At 41.6% G+C, this 21,214-nt stretch overlaps 1 protein-coding gene across 2 annotated transcripts; it reads right to left on the bottom strand.

Annotated features, from left to right (window-relative positions):
• Nucleotides 1-3,029: 3,029 nt before the first annotated feature.
• Nucleotides 3,030-19,788, bottom strand: slc13a5b (solute carrier family 13 member 5b). Of its 2 annotated transcripts, XM_061682365.1 has the most exons (12): nt 19,563-19,788; nt 19,033-19,161; nt 18,009-18,145; nt 16,150-16,355; nt 15,897-16,077; nt 14,846-14,968; nt 14,561-14,773; nt 11,739-11,845; nt 11,553-11,674; nt 8,245-8,406; nt 5,319-5,456; nt 3,030-3,888 (listed from the first exon to the last, which is right to left on the bottom strand). In XM_061682365.1, exons 1-12 carry the CDS (start codon nt 19,659-19,661, stop codon nt 3,763-3,765), a joined length of 1,743 nt encoding a protein of 580 aa, XP_061538349.1. In that variant the 5' UTR covers nt 19,662-19,788; the 3' UTR covers nt 3,030-3,762. The 2 variants fall into 2 exon arrangements, with proteins under 2 accessions (XP_061538349.1, XP_061538348.1); XM_061682364.1 differs by having other exon boundaries at nt 15,897-16,355.
• Nucleotides 19,789-21,214: the final 1,426 nt, after the last annotated feature.

The raw sequence follows: 21,214 nt of genomic DNA, 5'->3' as shown, positions 1-21,214 counted from the left end.
GTACTGTCCCTAAAAACTCAAAAACTTGGGAACTTCAGCTCTTGCAGTGGAAAGCGGCTGTATGAGAGCTGTGTAAAGGTGCTGAACAATGGATTGCTCACTGGAGTCAGAGAGTCGAGGTGGACAGAGCTGTTTGGTTCGGAATTTTCCCCAAAAGGAAGCTGGTGGGTCCTGTATAAACCTCCTGTTGAAAAACGGATGGGTGACATCCAATGGAGGATTATACATGGAATAATAGCTACGAACAGATACAGAGCTCACTTTGACCCTAGCACTGGGGAAGGTTGTCCTTTTTGTTTACACCCAGAGACATTGGACCACTTAGTGCTTCTATGTCCCCGGTTGGCTGTTTTCTTTAAAATGTTAAAGGAGTGGGTGGAGGGGTTGGGAGAGATTTTCTCTTTCCATCTTTTTATTTTTGGACCAACTTATTCCAGAAAAAGAAAGAAAACTGTGGTGTTAATGAATTTTATGTTTGCAAGTGCTAAATTGGCTATATGGAAAAGTAGGAAAAACAAGATTGTTGGAGCTAGTTGGACTGATCCTCTTTACTGTTTGAGAGGGTTGGTGGCAGCCCGTTTAAGGATGGAGCACACCTTTTATACGGTTACCAATAATCTGGAGGATTTTGTGGATCGGTGGGCTATTGGGAATGTTTTGTGTTCAGTAGATGAATATGGATCACTGGTGTTGAATTTTTAATTTTTCTTTTATTTATTTTTGTGTAAATTTTCATTTGTTTTGTTTTAATTATGTTTCTGGTGATATCTTTTTCATGTTTTTAAAGTAAATACATATTGGGATCTTTTTTTTGTCAAAAGGTGTGCTAAATAAAGTTTCTTGAAAAAGTAAAAAAAAAGTCTTCTTCTTCTTCTTCTTCTGAGGGACGTCAACGCTCACGTGGGCAATGACAGTGAGACCTGGAGGGGCATGATTGGGAGGAATACCCCCCCTCCTTCGACTTTGTGGTCGTATTTTCGGACTTGCGGCTGCATGTCTTGGACACTCGGGTGAAGAGAGGGGCAGAGCTGTCAACCGATCACCACCTCATGATGAGTTGGATCTATTGGTGGGGGAAGACCCAAACGTATTGTGAGGGTCTGTTAGGAACATCTGGCAGATGTGCCTGTCGTGGTAGCAATCCCCGAACCCGTTGGTAGACACCAGCGGTAAGGGATGCCGTCAAGCTGGAGAAGGAGTCATATTGGGCCTTTTTGGCCTGTGGAACGCCAAAGGGAGGTGTTGGGTACCGGCTGGCCAAGCGGAACGCAGCTTCGGTGGCCGCTGAGGCAAAAACAGTCGTGGGAGGAGTTCGGTAAGAGTGAGACCATGGAGAACGACTTGCGGATGTCTTCGAGGAAATTCTGGTCCACAATCCGGTGTCCCAGGAGGGGGAAGCAGTGCACCGTCAACACTGTGTATAGTGGGGACAGTGCGCTGTTTACCTCAACTTGAGACGTTGCGAGTCAGTGGGCTATATCGAAGACCTCCTCAATTTCACCAACGCACCTTCCCATGAGGAAGCAGAGTCTGGGGACTCTGAGGTGGGTTCTTCTATCTCTGGGGTTGAGGTCACCGAGGTGGTTAAAATGCTCCTCAGTGGCAGGGCCCTGGGGGTGGATGAGATCCATCCTGAGTTCCTAAAGGCTCTGGATTTTGTGTGGCTGTCCTGATTGACACACCTCTGCAACATCGCGTGGACATCTGGGACAGTGCCTCTGGATTAGACCGAGGTTGTGGTCCCCCTTTTTAAGAAGTGGGACTAGAGGGTGTGTTCGAACTATAGGGGGATCACACTCCTCAGCCTCCCTGGTAAGATCTATTCAAGGGTTCTGGAGAGGAGGGTCCATCAGAAAGTTGAATCTCAGATTCAGGAGGAGCAGTATGGTTTTTGTCCTGGCCATGGAACAGTGGACCAGCTCTACACCCTCAGTCCTCGAGGGTGCACGGGACTTCATCCAACCAGTCTACATGTGTTTTGTGGACTTGGATAAGGCATTCGACTGAGTCCATTGGGAAGTCCTTAGCGGGGTGCTCCGGGAGTATGGGGTACCTCCCCCTGATAAGGGCTGTTCGGTCCCTGTAAGTTTGGTCCGCATTGCTGGAAGTAAGCCGGAATCATTTCCAGTGAGAGTTGGACTCCTACAAGGCTGACCTTTGTCACTGATTCTGTTTATTACCTTTATGGACAGAATTTCTAGCCACGGCCAGGATGTTGAGGGGTTTCTGATTGATAGAATCAGTATCACATCGTTGCTTTATGCAGATCATGTGGTTCTGATGGCTTGTTAAAGCAGTGATCTCCAAATCTCACTGGAACGGTTCGCAGCCGAGTGTGAATCGGCTGGGATGAAAATCAGCACCTCCAAATCTGATGCCATGTTCCTCAATTGGAAAAGGGTGGCGTGCCCTCTCGGGGCCAGGGTGAAGATCCTGCCCCAAGTCGAGGAGTTCAAGTATCTCAGGATTTTGTTTGCGAGTGAGGGAATAATCGAGCCGGAGATCAACAGGCGGATCGGTGCAGTGTCTGCAGTGATGCGGACTCTGTATTGCTCTGTTGGTGTGAACCAGCTGAGCCGAAAGGCGAAGCTCTCGATTTACCAGTCAATCTACATAACTACCCTCACCTATGGTCACGAGCTATGGGTCGTGACCGAAAGAACAAGACCAAGACACAGACACCCAAAGGGAATGACATCAAGAAAAGACACTGACTATGACTAGACTGTATAAGATGTTTATTTACAGTATGCACTTGAATCTCTGTTCTCTGTTTAGTATAAAATGTAAAGGATTACAAAATATGTTTATTTATGCCCTTGAATCTCTGTTCTGTATTAAATATGAAATGGAAATCTATCAAATACTCATTGGAGCACCTTTTATCGTGTTGGAAAATAAGAGACTTTATTATTTTGACCAATTTCACATTCAAAAAAAAGTATTCAGAAAAAATATATACTGTAGGAACATACAGCAGGTCAGACAGAACTCATTATTGCATAATTGCATAATAATTTTTCACAAAATGCCGCAAATAAAGCATTTATTTGAATAGTAAAAGAAATGGGAATGTTTGCACTAGTTTTGCTGTTTTTCACAATATTATTCAAAATTCAAATAATGCTGAAAGGAAGCCCCTCACAGGTCAAATAAGGGGTAAAAGCTGCTGTTTATTTGTTGTCTACGCAATATTGTACAAAATAATCCACATCATCATCATAGTTGAATTATACAATTTTATACACTACATTTACACCTTTTAGCAGCAGAGAATTAAAAATGTCAGTTTGTAGTTGAAAGAAAAACAATATGTAAACAATATGAAAATGTTACTAATAGAGGATTGTTATAACTTGTGTGACCGTTTAAACAGCATTTTCACATCTGGTCGATGCTTTTTAATAATAACTCACCTTCTCATGCTTAATTTTTAATTATGTGTTTATGTTAAAGTGCTCAGGTTAGTTCATATTAAAAACCTTGTCAGCATTTTAATGACAGGTGAGGTGTCACAGATGTTTTTTTTTAATTTATTTTCGAAGTGTATTACGGCCACAGAATACCTTATTTGTGATGTTAATAAAAATGAAGCTGTTTTCCTCTACATATGATTCATCATCCACAAGACTCAAGTGTGGACTGGAAAATAAACATGGTGGGAGACATGTGTCTCAGCAGCACAGACCATGTCAAACCATGTTGTGGCTCAGCCTCTGACCAGAGAGCAGGAAATCAAGGCAAAGGGAAACTGGGGGAGCGTCACGGCCCAGTGGCGTTGGCCCATGTGGGAAAGGAGTCCAGGTGAAACATGGCCCGGCCCCAGGTGTTGATGGCCAGCGTGATGCACAGTATGCCAATTATGTTCATGACTACTCCAGTCCTGGCCTGAAAGATGCGAGGAGGTTGAACAAACAGACATACAGAGATTAATGGATGGATGAATGGACAGGCAGAACACCTAAAAGATAGAAAGGTAGAGAAGTCGTGAGACAGATGGACCAACCTACAGATATACAGTATTTAGTTGGTAGGTGAGTAGGTAGATAAGATGGATGGATAGACAGATTGACGAATGGATACTAAGTAGGTAGGCAGGTAAATGGACAGACAGATAGACGCATCTCTGGATAGGTTGTTAGACGGATAACTGACCCAGTACGTAGGTAGATGGACGGACCCAGTGATTGACCAACAGACACATAATCATTAGGTAGAAGGGCAGATTGGGAGTTAGCAGGTAGCTGGGTAGAAAGATGGACCAACAGATAGAAAGCAGGTAGATGGACTTACTCTCGGATAGACAGATAAGTCGACAGACCAATGGAAGAACCGATAGCTACTCTGGGTCGGTAGGTAGGTAGGTATACGTTCGGACCAACTGACAGATAAATTAGGTTGGTAGCTTGGTTATGGACGGACCAACCAAATGATCGACAGACTCATAGATATTAAGTAGGTAGAAGAGTCGATTGTGTGTAGACAGACACAAACACACACACAGACAGGCAGACCGACCAACCAACAGACCAACTGTCAGATTGGTTGGTACGTAGGTAGATGACCAACAGACCAGTGGATGGACTGATTAGATAGGCGGGTAGCTTGATAAATAGACAGATGGATCAACCACCAGATAAAGCAGCTAGATAGGTAGACAGATGGATCGACAGATTGATAGAAAGTATGTAGCTGGATGGATGGACTGATTTACTTGACTGACTGAAATATATCTCAACAGGGAGACAGATGGATAGACAGGTACAGTGGGTATGTGACTGAACAGATAGATAGTAAGACGGTAGCTGGAGGGACAAACTGATGGAACAGACAGACAGACGGATAGATAGTAAGTGGGCAGAAGAGTAGAAGCATAGTGGGTATAGACAAGCTGACCGACAGATAGGTAGGTAGGTTGGCAGATACTGTAGCTAGACAGGCTGATAGACTAATGGACAGACTAACAGACAGGGTGGTAGCTACTATATATTGACTGAGGGACTGACAGACAGGCATTGTCAGTTAGATAGACAGGCCCACAAACTAATAGACAGACAGACAGACAGACACAGACAGACAGACATGTCTTAAGTAGATAGACAGACAGACAGACATGTCTTAAGTAGATAGACAAGTAGATGGATGGACAGACAGATGATGGTTGGTTCTACTTATAGATTGGGTGGGAGGTACATTCACTGATGGACCAACAGATAGAGTAGATAGATCAGTTGACTGGTTAGCTACTGTATTGTAGTTCCCTGCTAGTCCCCGTTTCACATACAGTATGACTAAACAAGACCACAGACTACACTCACCATGTCCGAAACCTTGAGGTATCCGTAGGAGAAGACGATGGCATTGGGCGGCGTTGCCACAGGCAGCATGAAGGCGAAGGAGGCGCTCAGAGTACAAGGCACCATGACGTACAGCGGGTTGATTCCGATGGACTGCGACTGAGGAATCAAACAAGGATCAACTTCAATCCTCGAATCGACGTCAGCTGGTAACCCGCCGGAGCGCAAACTCTCATTAGATGGGCATAATTTAGACGTATTCCTGCAAACTCAGGGCTGACTCATGGCATCCAAAATAGAAAAGCAGAAAATTGCAAGCAATAATAGCAGCCTGCAAACATGACTCTGCGAGCATGGCACCTCACAAGGCCACAGTAATTTCTGCTTCTTTAAATAAAACAAATAGGTAACAGCCCATCATTGGAATTGTGATTCATAGGTTGTGGCTAGCAACATATTATTGAACCCTTTAAGAGCAGCTTTTCATTGCATGTGGCAAGACATGGACTTTACTTGAAACGAATCTAGCTAAAACCAAATTGAAACAAAAACACGGAGGGAAACTGAACCATCAGCCTTCTGGAAATTATACAAAAAAAAACCTCAACAGTAGAATTTATAACTTTGCATAAGAATATTGAAACAATGAGAACGTGCAACATAATTGGAAGGTTAAAAAAGTCTGGAGGCATTCAAACATTTTCGTGTGTACTCTGTGTGACTACTATTTTCTTTTTGGTTGTTGATTGGTATTTTCACAGGACAAAGTTTAGGCCGTTTATGAAATGACATTACATGTATTTAGGGCTCTCTGAAATCATTTTGTTTCATTATAACAACATAGGCGGCACGGTGCCCGACTGGTTAGAGCGTCAGCCTCACAGTTCTGAGGTGCGGGGTTCAATCCCCGTCCCCGCCTGTGTGGAGTTTGCATGTTCTCCCCGTACCTGCGTGGGTTTTCTCCGGGCACTCCGGTTTCACACATCCCAAAAACATGCATTAATTGGAGACTCTGAATTGCCCGTAGGCATGACTGTGAGTGCGAATGGTTGTTTGTTTCTATGTGCCCTGCGATTGGCTGGCAACCAGTTCAGGGTGTACCCCGCCTCCTGCCTGATGACAGCTGGGATAGGCTCCAGCACTCCCGTGACCCGAGTGAGGAGAAGCAGCTCAGAAAATGGATGGATGGATTATTACAACATATTTTTAGGACAAATAGATCATCCTTTTGAGGGCTTTTTTGGGGGGAAAGAGTTGGACAATAAAGCCATCTTAAATTAGCGACATAAAATTTGGTAGCCATGTCAATCATGAGTAGACCCACAAAAAAGACTCAGGAACCTGATGAGGTGAAATTCCAAGGGTTTTAAACTTTAGTTATTGTGCGTGGGCAGAGCATGGTGGCGAAGTTTAATTTGTTGCACCTGCTGGAATTTTGAGGAAATTCTGCCTCCCAAGCCAACAAAAGTTAACATAAAATTTGGTAGGTGTTTATCATGAGTAGACCCACAAAAATGTCTCAAGAAGCCAAGCTGAAAAGACACAGGAAGTCTTCCATTTTGTTTCAAAGCAGCCTTTCCTGGGTACCTTCAGACGAAATTGATATTTTGTCCAATTGCTACCAAATTAGAGCAATGTATACTAAACGGATGGGTGATGCAAAATTAAGCAAGGTGGGGTTTGATGACTCTTGATAACACCTCTTGGATTTTTTTTTTTTTTTCAAATTGAGCTCCCGAAGCCAGTTTAAGTTAACAACATGAAATTTGGTAGACATACCAATCCAGAGTGGACCTACAAAAAAAGTTCTTTAAAAAAAAAAAAAAAAAATGGGGAAAATGTTTCGGGTGATTTTGGCCATTTTTCGATGTCCTTCAAAGACTAACTTTTGCAAGAGAGTTTGTCAGATTGGTACCAAATTTGTAGATGAGACAGATGGGTGATGTAAAATTACAAAGATATTGGGTTTCATCATTGTGTGTGGGTGGAGAATGGTGGCCAAGTTTAATAAGTTGTCATAAAATATGAATCCGTAATAAGACAGTTCCTCAAGTTCAGAGCTTGACCAAATGCCTTGTGTGTGATAGTCACATGCTGTCATATATCATTGCACAATCATATGAACAGCATTTATCTCAGATGAACAACAGGTAGCCGCTTGAACTAAAATATGTTCAATCACTAATTTAATACTCTGAAAAGGCACTAATTTATTAGGGTGTCATCGATTAAAATTATACAAACACAGCGGGCGAGTGCCACATCTTTGCAAGCCTCATGAACCCAAGCAATCAATACAGTATGTGGCTTAATGTCCCAAAAATGTCACCAATCATCACCAAAATTTCTGTGGATATCTGTACTCATGGCATCTTATATCTCTGAAAATATTACAACGATCAGCCCAATATTTTAGATGTTATGGCTTCTACTGCTTCTTTGAGAGGAAGTTACAAGCTACTGTATCACTTTGTTCCATCCCCTTCTTCACTTTCAGCTGCATGTAACTTTTATTGTCTTCACCCTGAATAAATATCTATCTCTGCACCCCTTGACTGGTCCCGTCTTTCGCAACCCAGCTCAATGGCACTCACTCGCAGTCCTCGACCAGAACTCACACTCATGCCATTCTTCAGCCCATGGTGGGGTGGACCGCATTGCAAGGCCCAAGAGCTGAATTGGCATGTTGGCAGGTTACGAATGGGAGGAGGGGCCCCCGAGGAACGGGGCTAAACACATTCAGCTTGAATGAGCAACTAGATGGGAAACAAAACAGGCGGAGAATGGGCATACTGCCACTGGGAGGGGTTTGAATGCTGGACTCTATTTGGGGAAAAATCTGCTGAAAGAGAAGCACTTCACCTCACTGAACCACTGCTGCCTGACACGGTTGTCTTTTAACAAGACCACCTCTTTTATTTATCTTTTTTTTATTGCTAATGCTTACCATTGATGCTAAGACAGGCAGGAACAGCGTCGCTGTGGCCACATTGCTAGTGCACTCTGTGAAGGTTGCAATAAGGAGGCACAAGATGATAGCAATTGCCCAGGGTGGGATGCTTTGCAAGGGGCTCATTTGATCTCCCATCCACCTGGAGAGTCCCGATACCTGAAAGAAATGCATACATGTGGGAGATTAAACTAAGGTCTCCACCGAAATGTACCCTTATGTTATCAGAAATGGAAGAAAATATCAAAATATGTCCATGTAGGTTTTGGATATTCACTATTAGAGAATCTCGCAACCTGGAAGTTTGTCGCATACCTGAATTTATTTAACTTTTATTTTTTTAACTCCGGACACAACTAAACCAATGTTGCCACAAGAAAATATCATACTTTTCCTCCTTTTGGAGGCATCTGGAGGAAGCATATCATGCTTTGTCTTTAAGTGACGAAGTACTCAAGGAGCTACTGTTATGTGAAATGAAAAAAATTAAAATAAAAAGCGACTGCGGCCATGACCGCCACCACACTGGCTTAGATTTTTGCACATTTTTTGGTAAAAATCACTGCCGATGTTTCAGTCAACATCCTACAGAGCATTTAAACCTTACAGAAAACCAATATGTGGAATGTGTACCATATCCTATACCAAGTTTGATGACATATAGTAGGATTCAGGCATGTACACAGAAATTTTTTGGAGCAGGTGCTCAGGCCAAAAAAAGAGCACCCATACTATACTCATACTATTAAGAAAAAAGAGTAGTGTATGAATTAAATATTATGTATTCATTTTTGTTAACACAATCAAGACAGTCAGTAATACAACCTTTAAGAAAGGAGGCAAAGGGAAGCTACAGTGAATATAAAAAATCTACACACCCCTGTTCAAATGGCAGGTTTTTGTAATATACAAAAGGTATTTTAAAAGGTTTTTATAACTGGTACAATTCCACTGAAAAAAACTACAATATTTTAGAGGGGAAGTAAAAATAAACAACTGAGATAACATGGTTGGGTTGAACAAGTGAACGGCCTCTTATAAACTCTTATAATTGGGAATGTGCCTGTGTTCAGAATTAAGAAATCACATTCAAACTCATGTTAAATGGGAGTCGACACACAACTGCAATCATTTTAAGTGCCTCTCATTAACCCCAAATAAATCTCAGCTGTTCTAGTAGGCTTTTGCTGATGTTTTTGCAGTCACATCTAACAACACAAGGTCATGGTCAGCAGAGAGCTTCTGTGGCATCAGAGGGGTCTCATTGTTCAAAGGTAGTAAGTCTGGATAGGGGTACAAAAAAAATCATCGAAATCATCAGTGTCATATGTATAAGTCTCGAGGGGCAGGAGCAGAGACATGAAATGAGGCTAGATTAAACTCTTGCTAGCATTTTGAAAACCTGCATACCCTGTCTTTAAGTCGCATAACATTACTAAAGAAGAAGGTCCGGCGGGGGTGCGAATGTTGTTGATGTGTTCGTACACAATACTGTACTGTTGAGTTTTCTTATTAAAAGACAAGTAAAACAAAAATTTGGGGAACCTAACCGCTAATGACAGACAGAGCCTTCCTGAGTACAAAAGTGTTGGGGGGGGTTCAATCAGTGCCCCATGCTCTGGCGGGGGTACAGCGAGAGAGTGACAGAGAGTGTGAGAGAGAAAGAGTGAGAGGGAGAGAGAGAGAGAGAGAAAGAGAAAGGGAGAGAGAGCGAGAGAGAGAGCATTAAAAGATAAAGCACACGAATGTGCTACAGTGTGTATGATTTTTGGGTTGATTCCACTTCATAGAACCAGTTAATATCGTTACAGTCTCTTCTATTAAGTTTTTATGACTATATTTTACAAAATACTGCTATGTTTCTTTATTAAATACGTTTTTTTGTTTTTTTTTAATTTTTGCGTGACTAGAACAGATTAATTGCATTTTTGGGAAAATGTGTCTTTTGAAGTAAGAACTTGGTCATGAAACTAATTAAATTTGACTATACTTGAAAATAAAATCCAACATCTGACATTACCGGCGCGTCCACTTTGCACAGCTGCTTGGTGCACACTTTTATTACGCCCCCCCGGCTGCCAAGTCACGGAGGCGAAAGTTCTCTTTGCGTCTGGTGTTAACGCATTATAAGTCACTGATCATCGCCTCCATGGTAGGTCACTTGAGAACGTGGGCGGGTTAAAAGTATATCATTATTAATAAATATTTGTAATTTAAGAAAACCTTTCTTAGTCCCAAAATGGGAAATTTGCATCGTTTCAGCACCAATTGTGGATGTAGGAAATATAAATATGTAATATAAATAGCATGCAAGAGAAGGCATGTACAAGAAGTACATTGCACAAAATAGAAACCAAAGCAAGTGTCCATACATAAACTATCCAATCAACAATGTTATTTGTTTGTTTGCAGCATAGAGTGCTGAGTTTTAATTTTGATATCTGAGATCTGTTTAATCTGATTTAACAGACTTGCTTTTTTTGTGACCAGGGTTGAAAACAGAATTGACAAAGGTGAATTAACCTATAAACACTTACAGTATTTTTGATGATGGCACGTCGAAATCTCATATACTGGTACCTTGACTCAGGGTGCAACTGTGTCCGCCATTACAATGTTGATGTAATAAAACATTCAAATGACAAATATTGAAGCCATAATTAAGTAACGATTATGAATATGACTATCCCACGGTAATGTTCTTGACAACCTTTTGAAAATATGGAAATTCAGACAAATTGTTCTGAAAGTGAATTTTTATAGGTTAGCAACTCTGTAGACAGCTTGTAGATTTGTCAACAGGCTGACGGAGCATATACAGTATAGGTAGAGCTACAACTACAAACCCCAAATCCAATGAAGTTGGGATGTTGCACAAAACGTAAATAAAAACAGAATATAATGATTTGGGAATCATTCTCAACCTATATTCAATTGAATACACTACAATGACAAGATATTTAATGTATAAACGGATGGAACGTTATTGTTTTTTTTGGTGGGGGGGCTGTGGGATTATTGGTCTCAAATATTCTCTCATTTTTAATTTGATGCCTACAACTCGTTCCAAAAAAGCTGGGACAGGGGCAACAAAAGACTGGGAAAGTTGAGGAATGGCCCCAAAAAATAAAATAAAAACAGACTGATAAGTACAGTAGGCTGATAAGTACAGTAGGTAGATATGTAAATCGACTCACATGTTGCGTGAGCACTAGCGTCAATGCTAATGTATTTTACTGTATATTTTAGTATATTATACTTTTCTGTGGCCTTTGTACAAATGTGTAATCTTGTCCCCGAACTACCTCACTCCCTTTGGCCAGAGCAAAACCTCCTCCAAGGAGCAGCACAATTCCCCACGGTAACTTCTTCTGGGCCACCTTCCAGGTAAGCAGACGTGGAGCTGAGCTGGATGTCTGATGGGATGCTATAGAGTAAGCAAAGCGTCAGTGTTGTGTCATTGCACAGCAACAATTTATTGATGGACCAACCTGTGTCAAAACTTTGTGTCCTCCATGAGCAGAAACGTGGCGGTTTGGACGGCAGGACAAAGAGGAGGATGGCGACAAAGATAGCCACAGTGGCGTCTGTGACGTACCTGAGAAGAGATGATGTCGTATTTTCAGGTTGATTTCAAGACATAAAGACCTTAAGGGTGTCGCACTAGGCCAGTGGTCCTCAAACTTTTAACACCTAGTACCACCTAAAAAAATACAAGTACTACCATAATGACCAACATTAAAATACACTAGTGTAATAGGCTCAAGTGTTCATCTGAAAAAAAGAGTCATCGGTTTTATTCCTAAAAAGCATATTTAGTATTTTTGTAAGCCACTGTGACATGCACAGTTTGAACATTTCCACAACACGTAAATAAAAACTGTACTTACACATTGATTCAATTAAAATCTACCGTGCATAAAAATTAAATAAAAATTGTACATCAACAAATGTTGAAAAACCAACACTTCTTAAGATTTATTGCATCTATTGTATAGTCGTCTTCCATCAAAATCCAAATTTTTTTCACAGTTTTATGCATAACATAGGTCAAAATGAATCTGTGACCTGGTTTAAGTTCAACATATATACGTTTTGTCGATTGAATGCAATAGCCTTGAACACCAAACCGCTTGCAAAAAGTCTGGCTTTGAAATAGCCGTCGTCGTGACGTAGAAATGGCACTCTATATTGAAGTACCTGTGCGCTTCATGATTGGTACACGCCCACTCCTCTCAGTAAAAAATGACATTGAGTAACCACGCGGCTGCTTCTTGTGCAAAGCTTTGCACACCTGCCAAACTCAAGAGGAGCTCTCGTGCCCCGCGCAGATGAGTGAATATAAAAATCAAAGGAACCAGCCGGTGCAACATGGGCGTCTCACTGGCCGTAGCCGCTCACAGACCACCGTCATTGGCTGTGAGGGTCTCAGGGCAGTGGAGTTGGAAGCGGAGAAGAACATGGAAGAAACAAAAAAAAATCAAAGGAACCAGCGCACCATCATCGGACACAAGCTCTGCGACGACCTGCTGAAGTGGACCAGAGTGCAAGAAGTCACCGAGGACTAATCAGAGCAACGCTGTGTTCCATACTTAAATTACAGATATAATATCAGCCATCTAATCAGATGAAAGTGTACAGTATTTACATATAAAATTTTAATGAGAAATCTGGCTGCCTCAAATGCCAGGCATAAAAGACCAAAAGAATAGATTGAAAAGGGCATCCTGGACATTTTCGACCCAAATTATCTTGCAAACCTGATGAAAGAACATCAAAGATTATACCACCCAAAAAAATATGATTGCATTGGACCTTTAAATACAACTGAACTGTACTGAACAAATGTATTGCCCTGAATTTTAAAAGTTTACACTACGACGTCATGCGTGTGAGTTTGAAATTTTAATTCAATGACTATTTCGTGCGGCACGGTGGTCCGACTGGTTAGAGCGTCTCCCTCACAGTTCCGAGGACTTGGGTTCAATCCCCGGCCCTGCCTGTGTGGAGTTTGCATGTTCACCCCGTGCCTGTGTGGGTTTTCCCCGGGAACTCCGTTTTCCTCCCACATCCCAAAAACATGCGTGGTAGGTTAATTGACAACTCTAAATTGCCCGTAGGTGTGAATATGAGTGCAAATGGTTGTTTGTTTCTATGTGCCCCGCGATTGGCTGGCAACCAGTTCAGGGTGTACCCCGCCTCCTGCCCGACGATAGCTGGGATTGGCTCCAGCACGCTCGCGACCCTAGTGAGTGGAAGCGGCTCAGAAAATGGATGGATAGATGATTCTTTCATGTACCACCGTAGGGAGCCCACATACCACACTTTGGGAATCCCTGCAGTAAGCGATTTCAACTGTTTATTTCTTTTGTGCACGGTGGAGTTTATGATGAATACCAGGCAAAAGGAGGCACCTCATTAATTAATGGACACGTACGTTGTGGGTGCACAAAAACCAGTGTGACTGAGAATGGCATCGCTTTTTGGGGTAAATATTATTTCTAGTTCAGTTTGTAATTTCTAAGTGTGTGTAATTTGGCGTTGATCGTGAATAACTGGCGGAAGAAGCGATCCCATTACTCAGAACACGTTCATTGACCGAACATGCTGTAGTGTGGATTTCTGTTTACTCTATGAATAATTTGTTGTCGTTCTGTTTATTTCTACTGTGCATAGCGAAAGTTAACATGAAAAAAATAGCATTTTTTCATCTTACCAGGCAGCAATCAGAAAAGGGGAAGTGTACCAAACTTGAGTACGTATCAGAGCAGTCACATACTTTACGTGTCAAGTAAATTCAAGCACGGTTAGAATGGCTAAGAGCATTGATTCCCAACCACTGTGCCGCATCAGAGAACATTAGGTGTGCTACGGTAAATTGTCCAATTTCACTTAATTGGTCCTAAAAATGTTCATTTATGTACAATAAATGACGTATCTCTGTTGATCTATCGACGGCACGGTGGACAACTGGTTAGAGCATCTGCCTCACAGTTCTGAGGACTGGGGTTCAATCCCCGGCCCCGCCTGTGTGGAGTTTGCATGTTCTCCCCGTGCCTGCGTGGGTTTTCTCCGGCCACTCCGGTTTCCTCCCACATCTCAAAAACATGCGTGGTTGGTTAATTGACAACTCTAAATTGCCCGTAGATGTGAATGTGAATGCAAATGGTTGTTTGTTTGTATGTGCCCTGCGATTGGCTGGCAACTAGTTCAGGGTGTACCCCGCCTCCTGCCCGATGATAGCTGGGATAGGTTAGGAAACAATGGCCTAGTGTGACTAAGCATTTGATTAGGAGGGAAAAAAGCGTTTTACTCTGCTTTGGAGTTGAAGATATTTGTGGCCCAGCCATGCACAAAGCCAGGATCCCTGGCAAACCACAGGACCACTAGCAAAATGAAGAGACCCAGGACGCTGAGCTCGCCAAAGGACATGGGCCCAAGCCGGCGATGCTGCCCTCGGATCACTTCGTAGGCGGCCACCTCCTTCTCTGTCTTTTCAGCCCCGCAGCCCCACGTCTTCTTGAAGCTTTAAATGACAACACCTCTACGTTCAGCCCGGGTCCCCCGACATGTGGTTTCTCAGCATCCGTTCACTCACTTGAATCCCATGAAGACAAACTGTAGCCACAGCCACGCCAGCACCAGCATGAGGATCATGTTGGGGAATGCGAATCCAAACCAGGAGGCGAAATTGATCACGTCGCCATTTTTGGGAAATAGTCTGAAGGACAACAACATTAGATTTAATTTAGTCTCATGGTTGAAAATCACATGTCATGGTTCACATGTTTCATGCACTGTACATATTGGGTGCATTTTAATTCATCAATATGTCATTATATATCACCGTCAATAATATTATATTTCCCACTTTGCACTAATTCTACAAATATTACTGTAGCATAATTAGACTATATTCATTAGTTCTAACTTCTACTACAACATGCAACATCTTAATCTTTTTTACTCCCCCTTGGTGGCACTATATCATTAATACAAATGTTGAAGTATGAATATTGCTGGTGTGACAATTTAACTTCCCTCACAGGATGATTAAAGCATCCATCCATCCATCCACCCACCCACCCACAAACGCTTCCAGTACATGTATTTGGATTTCAGCCTCTATGTGGTGCCATGTCACAATCTAATCTGCCCATGCCTTTTAGAATTAGTAATCATGGTTGATGAAGATTAAATTTGAAAAAAAGTTGATGTCGCTTAAACTATATTAACACAATATTAACATTACATTAAGTGTTTCTTTAACCAGATTTCAAATTCGCCTCGCTAATGTCAACATTTATTCCATCCTCCTCAGAGCAAGCCAGGTTTGACTCGCAAAACACATCTGTAGCGATCTGAATACAATATATTCAATAATCAGCCTCTCTAGTGTTTGTGATGTATTTGATTTCATGTTTATCCTTTTATTATGTTATTAGATAAATATTGATTTTGAACTGCTCCAAATGATGTAGTTATGTGCTGTTATATTGCAGTTTTGTACAGTATTGATGGTTTCTGTAATTGCGACGTGATAGGTTTGGTATTACGAGGTGGATTCAGTCAGGTATATCATTGCTGAAGGCCCAGGTACCAAAGGTATGTCCCACTACTGCCACCCACCCATCAAACCAAACACCCACTGGCTCATTTGTCCATTGAGCACCAAGTTGGGACCAGTCCCCGTCAGCGTGGCCGTGCCACCGATGCTGGCGGCGTAGCAGACACACAGGGTCATCCCTTTGCACATTTTCTGTCTTTCCGCTGCCTCCATTTGTCGGGTCACCTCAACGGAGGCATCCAGGAAAGTCACCACCACGGGGCCTTCAAACAGGAGACCAAAGTCGAAGAGGAGCAACAGAAAAACGCAGTACCAAGTGTCCAACATCCTCTTACCTGTCGCCTCCGCCTGTTTCTCCTGCTTGACGTCCACCTCTGACGTCTGGACCTCCTGTGAGCTCAAGATGGCAGGCATCTGTGCCTCGCTGTTGTTGAGCTCCTCGAGCACAGCTTGAACGATGGGCACCATCATTGCAGTGGTTGCTGTGTTGCTGATCCACATGGACAAGAAGGCTGTCACGCCCATGAAGCCCAGCATCAGCCTGCCAACAAGGGACAAAATATCAACTGTATGTTAGAGCAGTAGAAGTGTATTTTGATTTGCTACATTTCAGGTACAGTACTTGTTTTTGCAGGTGAGGCTCTAGTGCCAGTGTCAGGGTAGGCTCTGAAGTGTATTACTTCTGTTCCTTATGTTTATTATGTATGATAATTTTAATGGTGTTCTACTCTTTTACTGTTGAAATTCCACCATGACCCTTCAAAGACCAACAGGTACGCTTCTGTGGAAATTTGTGCAAATGGGTTTCATTTAACACACACCGGTAAATCTAAAGTCCTGAAAAAAAGAATGAAAGTGAAAGAATAACATGTAGGCTATTTTTTATGGCTGTCAAATGTCAAAACATATGACTAAAACCGTATGTCAGGGTAAAAAAACACAAAGTGCATACTTACATATGACTGGCGCCCCAATAAAACAAACATAATAAACCATTTACTCCTCTACACCTCAGGTTGGGATCAATTAAAAGCTCCGTATGATTGTGATGTATGATCATATAACTCTGACACCTCTATATTAATAAAGTTGTAGATTTTTTAAGAATGACGAATCAGTGTTATTACAGGAATGAAGTCCTTTCCATCCATCCATTTTCTGGAGCCTATCCCAGCTGACTCTGGGCGGAAGGCGGGGTACACCCTGAAATGGTCACCAGCCAATCGGAGGGCACATAAAAACAAATACCCAAACGCACGCACATTCACACCTGCGGGCAATTCAGTGTTTTCAATTAACCTACCATGCATGTTTTTGGGATGTGGGAGGAAACCACAGAAAACCCACACAGTCACGGGGAGAACATGCAAACTCCACACAGGTGAAGCCGGATTTGAACCTAGGTCCTCAGAACTGTGAGGCAAACGTGCTAACCAGTCGTCCACCAAATGTTTTTTTCTTTAAATGTGGCTTGTGAAAATACGTGCCTTGGCTCAAGCCAAAAATCTCATGCCTAACCACCAAACAAAAATGTCACAAAAAAGAATATACTGTACTGAAATAATAATGTTTCAATTTACTCACAAATGTACTTAGTGTAATCTGGGCCTTTTTAATTGAAAACAAAGCTATTGTTCTGTTGTATGAATGGCAAAAGGTGGATACAAATGTTAATAGTATCTCCTGCCATTTAGAATAAAGGCATCTTTCCCAGGATAAAATGCGCAACTGTTGTATTTTTGATATTCGCTTGTCAAAATATGTCTGTCTGTCATTAAACTTTGACTTTTATTTCATAATATTATGACTTAATCTTGGAAAAGTAAGACTTTTTTTCCTCACAAGATTAAAAAATGTATTTCAGACATAACACGCCTCTGTTATTGTAAGATTAGCACTTGTTCTTAAAAAATATGGCTCGACTTTCAGAACATTACAACTTTTTTCTCCAAAAAGATTCTTAATTTGTTTTCATCGCTTTATGACGTTTTTTTTGGGGGATAATATTCTACTTTTCAAATCTTATGGCATTTAAGGTTTTAGGTGGTAGTTATGTAGGTAGTTTAGTTCTTTTTTTCCCCCTGGACCCACAATGTGAGAGAACTCCTGTGTTAGAGAACTTGTCGCAAACAAACCAAACAAAAGGAAAAGATGAGCTCCTTGGCAAAGGTACAGGACTCTTGATGCAACTCACAGTACCGGCCGCACTCCGACGAGCAGGAGAACCCTCAGGGCGATGCGCTTGTGCAGGTTCCAGTGCTCCACTGCCACAGCCACCATCAGACCGCCCACAAACAACAGATTGGTGTCCTTCAGATACTGCATGCACACCTGAGAGAGCAGTGGCACAGTGTTGGTGTCATATCCTCAATACCAGTTAGTCATGGTAGCTGCCACCGTGCACAAGAGAAATAAACAGAATCACTAAAAATAAGCCACAGTCCCAAACAAATGCATAGTCATGCACAAGCACATGGTTGTGAGCAATGTATGTGTCATGATGAATAAAATCATTCAACGCACCAGTTTGAGAGCAGCCAAACACAACAGAAATAAACAGAAGGCAGTGTTGATTTATTTCTTTTTTTAAACAGGGCTGTATTCCAATAAAATCACGGCTTCTTTCTAAAAAAAAATAATCTTGTAATCTTGAAGAACTCAACATTAACCTCAACGATAGAACTTATTTTCTTAGAGAATTGCAACTTTTTTCTTGTGTGATTGCAACTCAAATACCAAAATATTTGACTTTATTATAATTATTATTATAATTCGTGATAATATACTACTATTTCTAAAAAATACTTTTTCAATGAGAAAAATCTGATCTTTTTTTTAGAAATTAAAATCTGATTTAATTTCTCGCTTTATTTCTAACTTTCTTGAAAGAAAATGGAGCACAAATATTATTTTTTTTCTTGAAAAAGATTTAACTTTCTAAATACTGCATTTATACAAACAAAAACTACTTAATTATCATAAAATTGCAGTGGTTTACTCAAATATACAACTTTTCATTTTCTCCAAAATGACATTCCCCTCCAAAAAAATTGCTTATACCTTTGTAGAAAAAAGCTAACTTTTTGTAGGAAAAAAAAGAACTTTCTTAAAAAAGCCCACAATCTCCTCTTTTATAAACTCGATATTGGACCAGTCTGTTGACGTGTCGAACTCCGACCCGTTCGTCTCCCAATGTTTTTGGCCCACTTTTCACTCACACTCTGGGACTCCATGATGCCAAATAGCGGGAAGAGGAGCGCAGGGAGCAAGGCCGTCACCGCCAGCGGCAGGACCTCGGTGCACCAGTACACCGCCATGAGGACGATCACATAGGCGCATTCTGCTTCCTGTGAGACAAAACACCTAAACATTAATAATGGCTCTTACATAATGAAAAGATATGACAGTTCAAAGGCTGCTGATGAGCTTTTATCAGGACTTTCTTGTTGATGGTGAACGATGAGTCTATCTCTGTGCGCAGCACACTTTGTTGATATACGCACAAGCAGCTCATGTTTTTAAGTCTTATAACAACATGCGTGTGCGTACGTCACTGTTGTCAAAGCGTGGACGCGCAGAAGCCCCCACCCCCAAGCTGGAAAAGACCCATCATGTTAACATCACAGCTTGCCACACAAAGTCACGTTGTCATTACGTGCATGCGCAACAAGTGCAAGTCAAACATATTCAAGGAGAATCGCGGAGAAAAGCGGAAGACTTTTGCCCATATAAACTAGTACTAACGTACCGACGTGCCGATGACTAGCGGCAAAGGCAGCAGAAGGAGCGGAGCCGCGAAGAGGATGAGCTCGTTCTTGACCGACAGCAGACGCTTGAGCAAAGGCATCCTGATTTAAAGCCTCAGTCGGGAAAGTGGCCGAGCGCCGTCTTTTTATATCGTGTGCGTGGACGTGAAGTGATGGAAGAAGGAGAACGATCGTCCCACGCAAAAAAAGAAGAGAGAGCCGGAGCGAAAGAGCGTACAATGGGAAGGGGCGGTGCAAAGTTGTGCACGGTGCAGGGCTCATGACCAAAAAAACAAAAAACACCCCAAAAAAAACGAGACTGAATGTTCAATTCTAGCCTCTCATATACTGAACGAGGAGGCTCACACTGGAAATATATGTAAATATTTAACTAAAATAAGTAGACACGAGGAAAAAAAGATTTATTCAAGAAAAATGTTTTAATATATTTTTGTGATTTTTAAAAATCAAAGTTTGCAATTTTTTGAGTCAAGTGCTATAGGTTTGATTTGAATTTTTTTTTTAATTTATTATAGTTAGTTTGAGTTAGTTTTTCATTCAAACATGAGGTAAGAAGTCCTATTTTTTTCCAAAACATTTTCCCAATTTTTATTTTTTTTTGGGAGGGGGGGGGGGGTGTTTGGTTTTATGTTTTTTTTTTTTTTTTTAAAGGCCTTTTTCAGGAAAGAAGTCTTATATTTTCGACAAAAAAATTTTTTTTTTAAAACAGAAGAGAAGAATGTATGTAGTTTGGGAGGAAAATGCAGTTTATCAGAACAAATATTTATTAATTTTTTTCTCCAGGCACTCCGGTTTCCTCCCACACCCCAAAAACATGCGTGGTAGGTTGATTGAATACTAAATTACCTGTAGGTGTGAATGTGAGTGCGAATGGTTGTTTGTTTCTATGTGCCCTGCGATTGGCTGGCGACCGGTTCAGGGTGTACCCCGCCTCCCGCCCGAAGATAGCTGGGATAGGCTCCAGCAGCCCGCAACCCTAGTGAGGATAAGCGGTAAAGAAAATGGATGCATGGATAGATGGGTATATCATCATCATCATCAGCCATAATCTATCCACTGCAGGATGAAGGCCTCTTCTTCACATTTCCAACTACTACGACATATTGCAATTTGTTGCCCGTGTGTTTAATGATTTCAAATATCCATCTACTTTTAGGTCTTTTCCGTGGTCGCTTTGTGTCCAGTGGTATCCAATCGAGAGTTTCTGTGGTCCAGCTTTTGTCAGTTCTTCGGGCAGCGTGGCCAGCCCATTTCTATTTAAGGCTTTTTATTTTTTTGAATGACGTCAGTAACTCGCGTCTGCTGTCTTATCCAACTGCATCTTTTCTTGTCGCGAATGCTTATTTTCAACATTTGGCGTTCCATGTTCCTTTGGGTTACACCTAGTCTTTGTCTAACTTTGGCATTTGTAGTCCAAGTTTCACTACTGTAAGTGAGGACTGGTTAAATACATTGATCGAATACTTTTCTTTTCAAGCAAATAGGAAGATTGTTCTTGAATATAACACGAAGCCTTTCATAAGCCTGCCAGGCAAGCTTTATGCGGCATTCAACTTCAGTGCTTGTATTTCCATCCATTGTTAATATATATATATATATATATATATACACCCTTGTGTTTAAAAATGAAAAT

The sequence above is a fragment of the Phycodurus eques genome, chromosome 7, assembly GCF_024500275.1.
Source record: "Phycodurus eques isolate BA_2022a chromosome 7, UOR_Pequ_1.1, whole genome shotgun sequence".
Classification (NCBI taxonomy): domain Eukaryota; kingdom Metazoa; phylum Chordata; class Actinopteri; order Syngnathiformes; family Syngnathidae; genus Phycodurus; species Phycodurus eques.
The sequence above is the reverse complement of the archived record's forward strand: the minus strand, read 5'-3'. Positions and strand labels throughout refer to the sequence as shown.

Bases quoted from the DNA above. Each gene is read 5' to 3' on its own strand.
- slc13a5b (XM_061682364.1), bottom strand. From the start codon at position 19,661: ATGCCTTTGCTCAAGCGTCTGCTGTCGGTCAAGAACGAGCTCATCCTC. The intron at 18,146-19,032 runs GTGAGTGAAAAG...CTGCTCTCTCAG, and splicing joins GCATCATGGAGTCCCAGAGT to GTGTGCATGCAGTATCTGAA. The intron at 8,407-11,552 runs GTAGTTCGGGGA...CATTTCTTTCAG, and splicing joins CTCTGGCCAAAGGGAGTGAG to GTATCGGGACTCTCCAGGTG.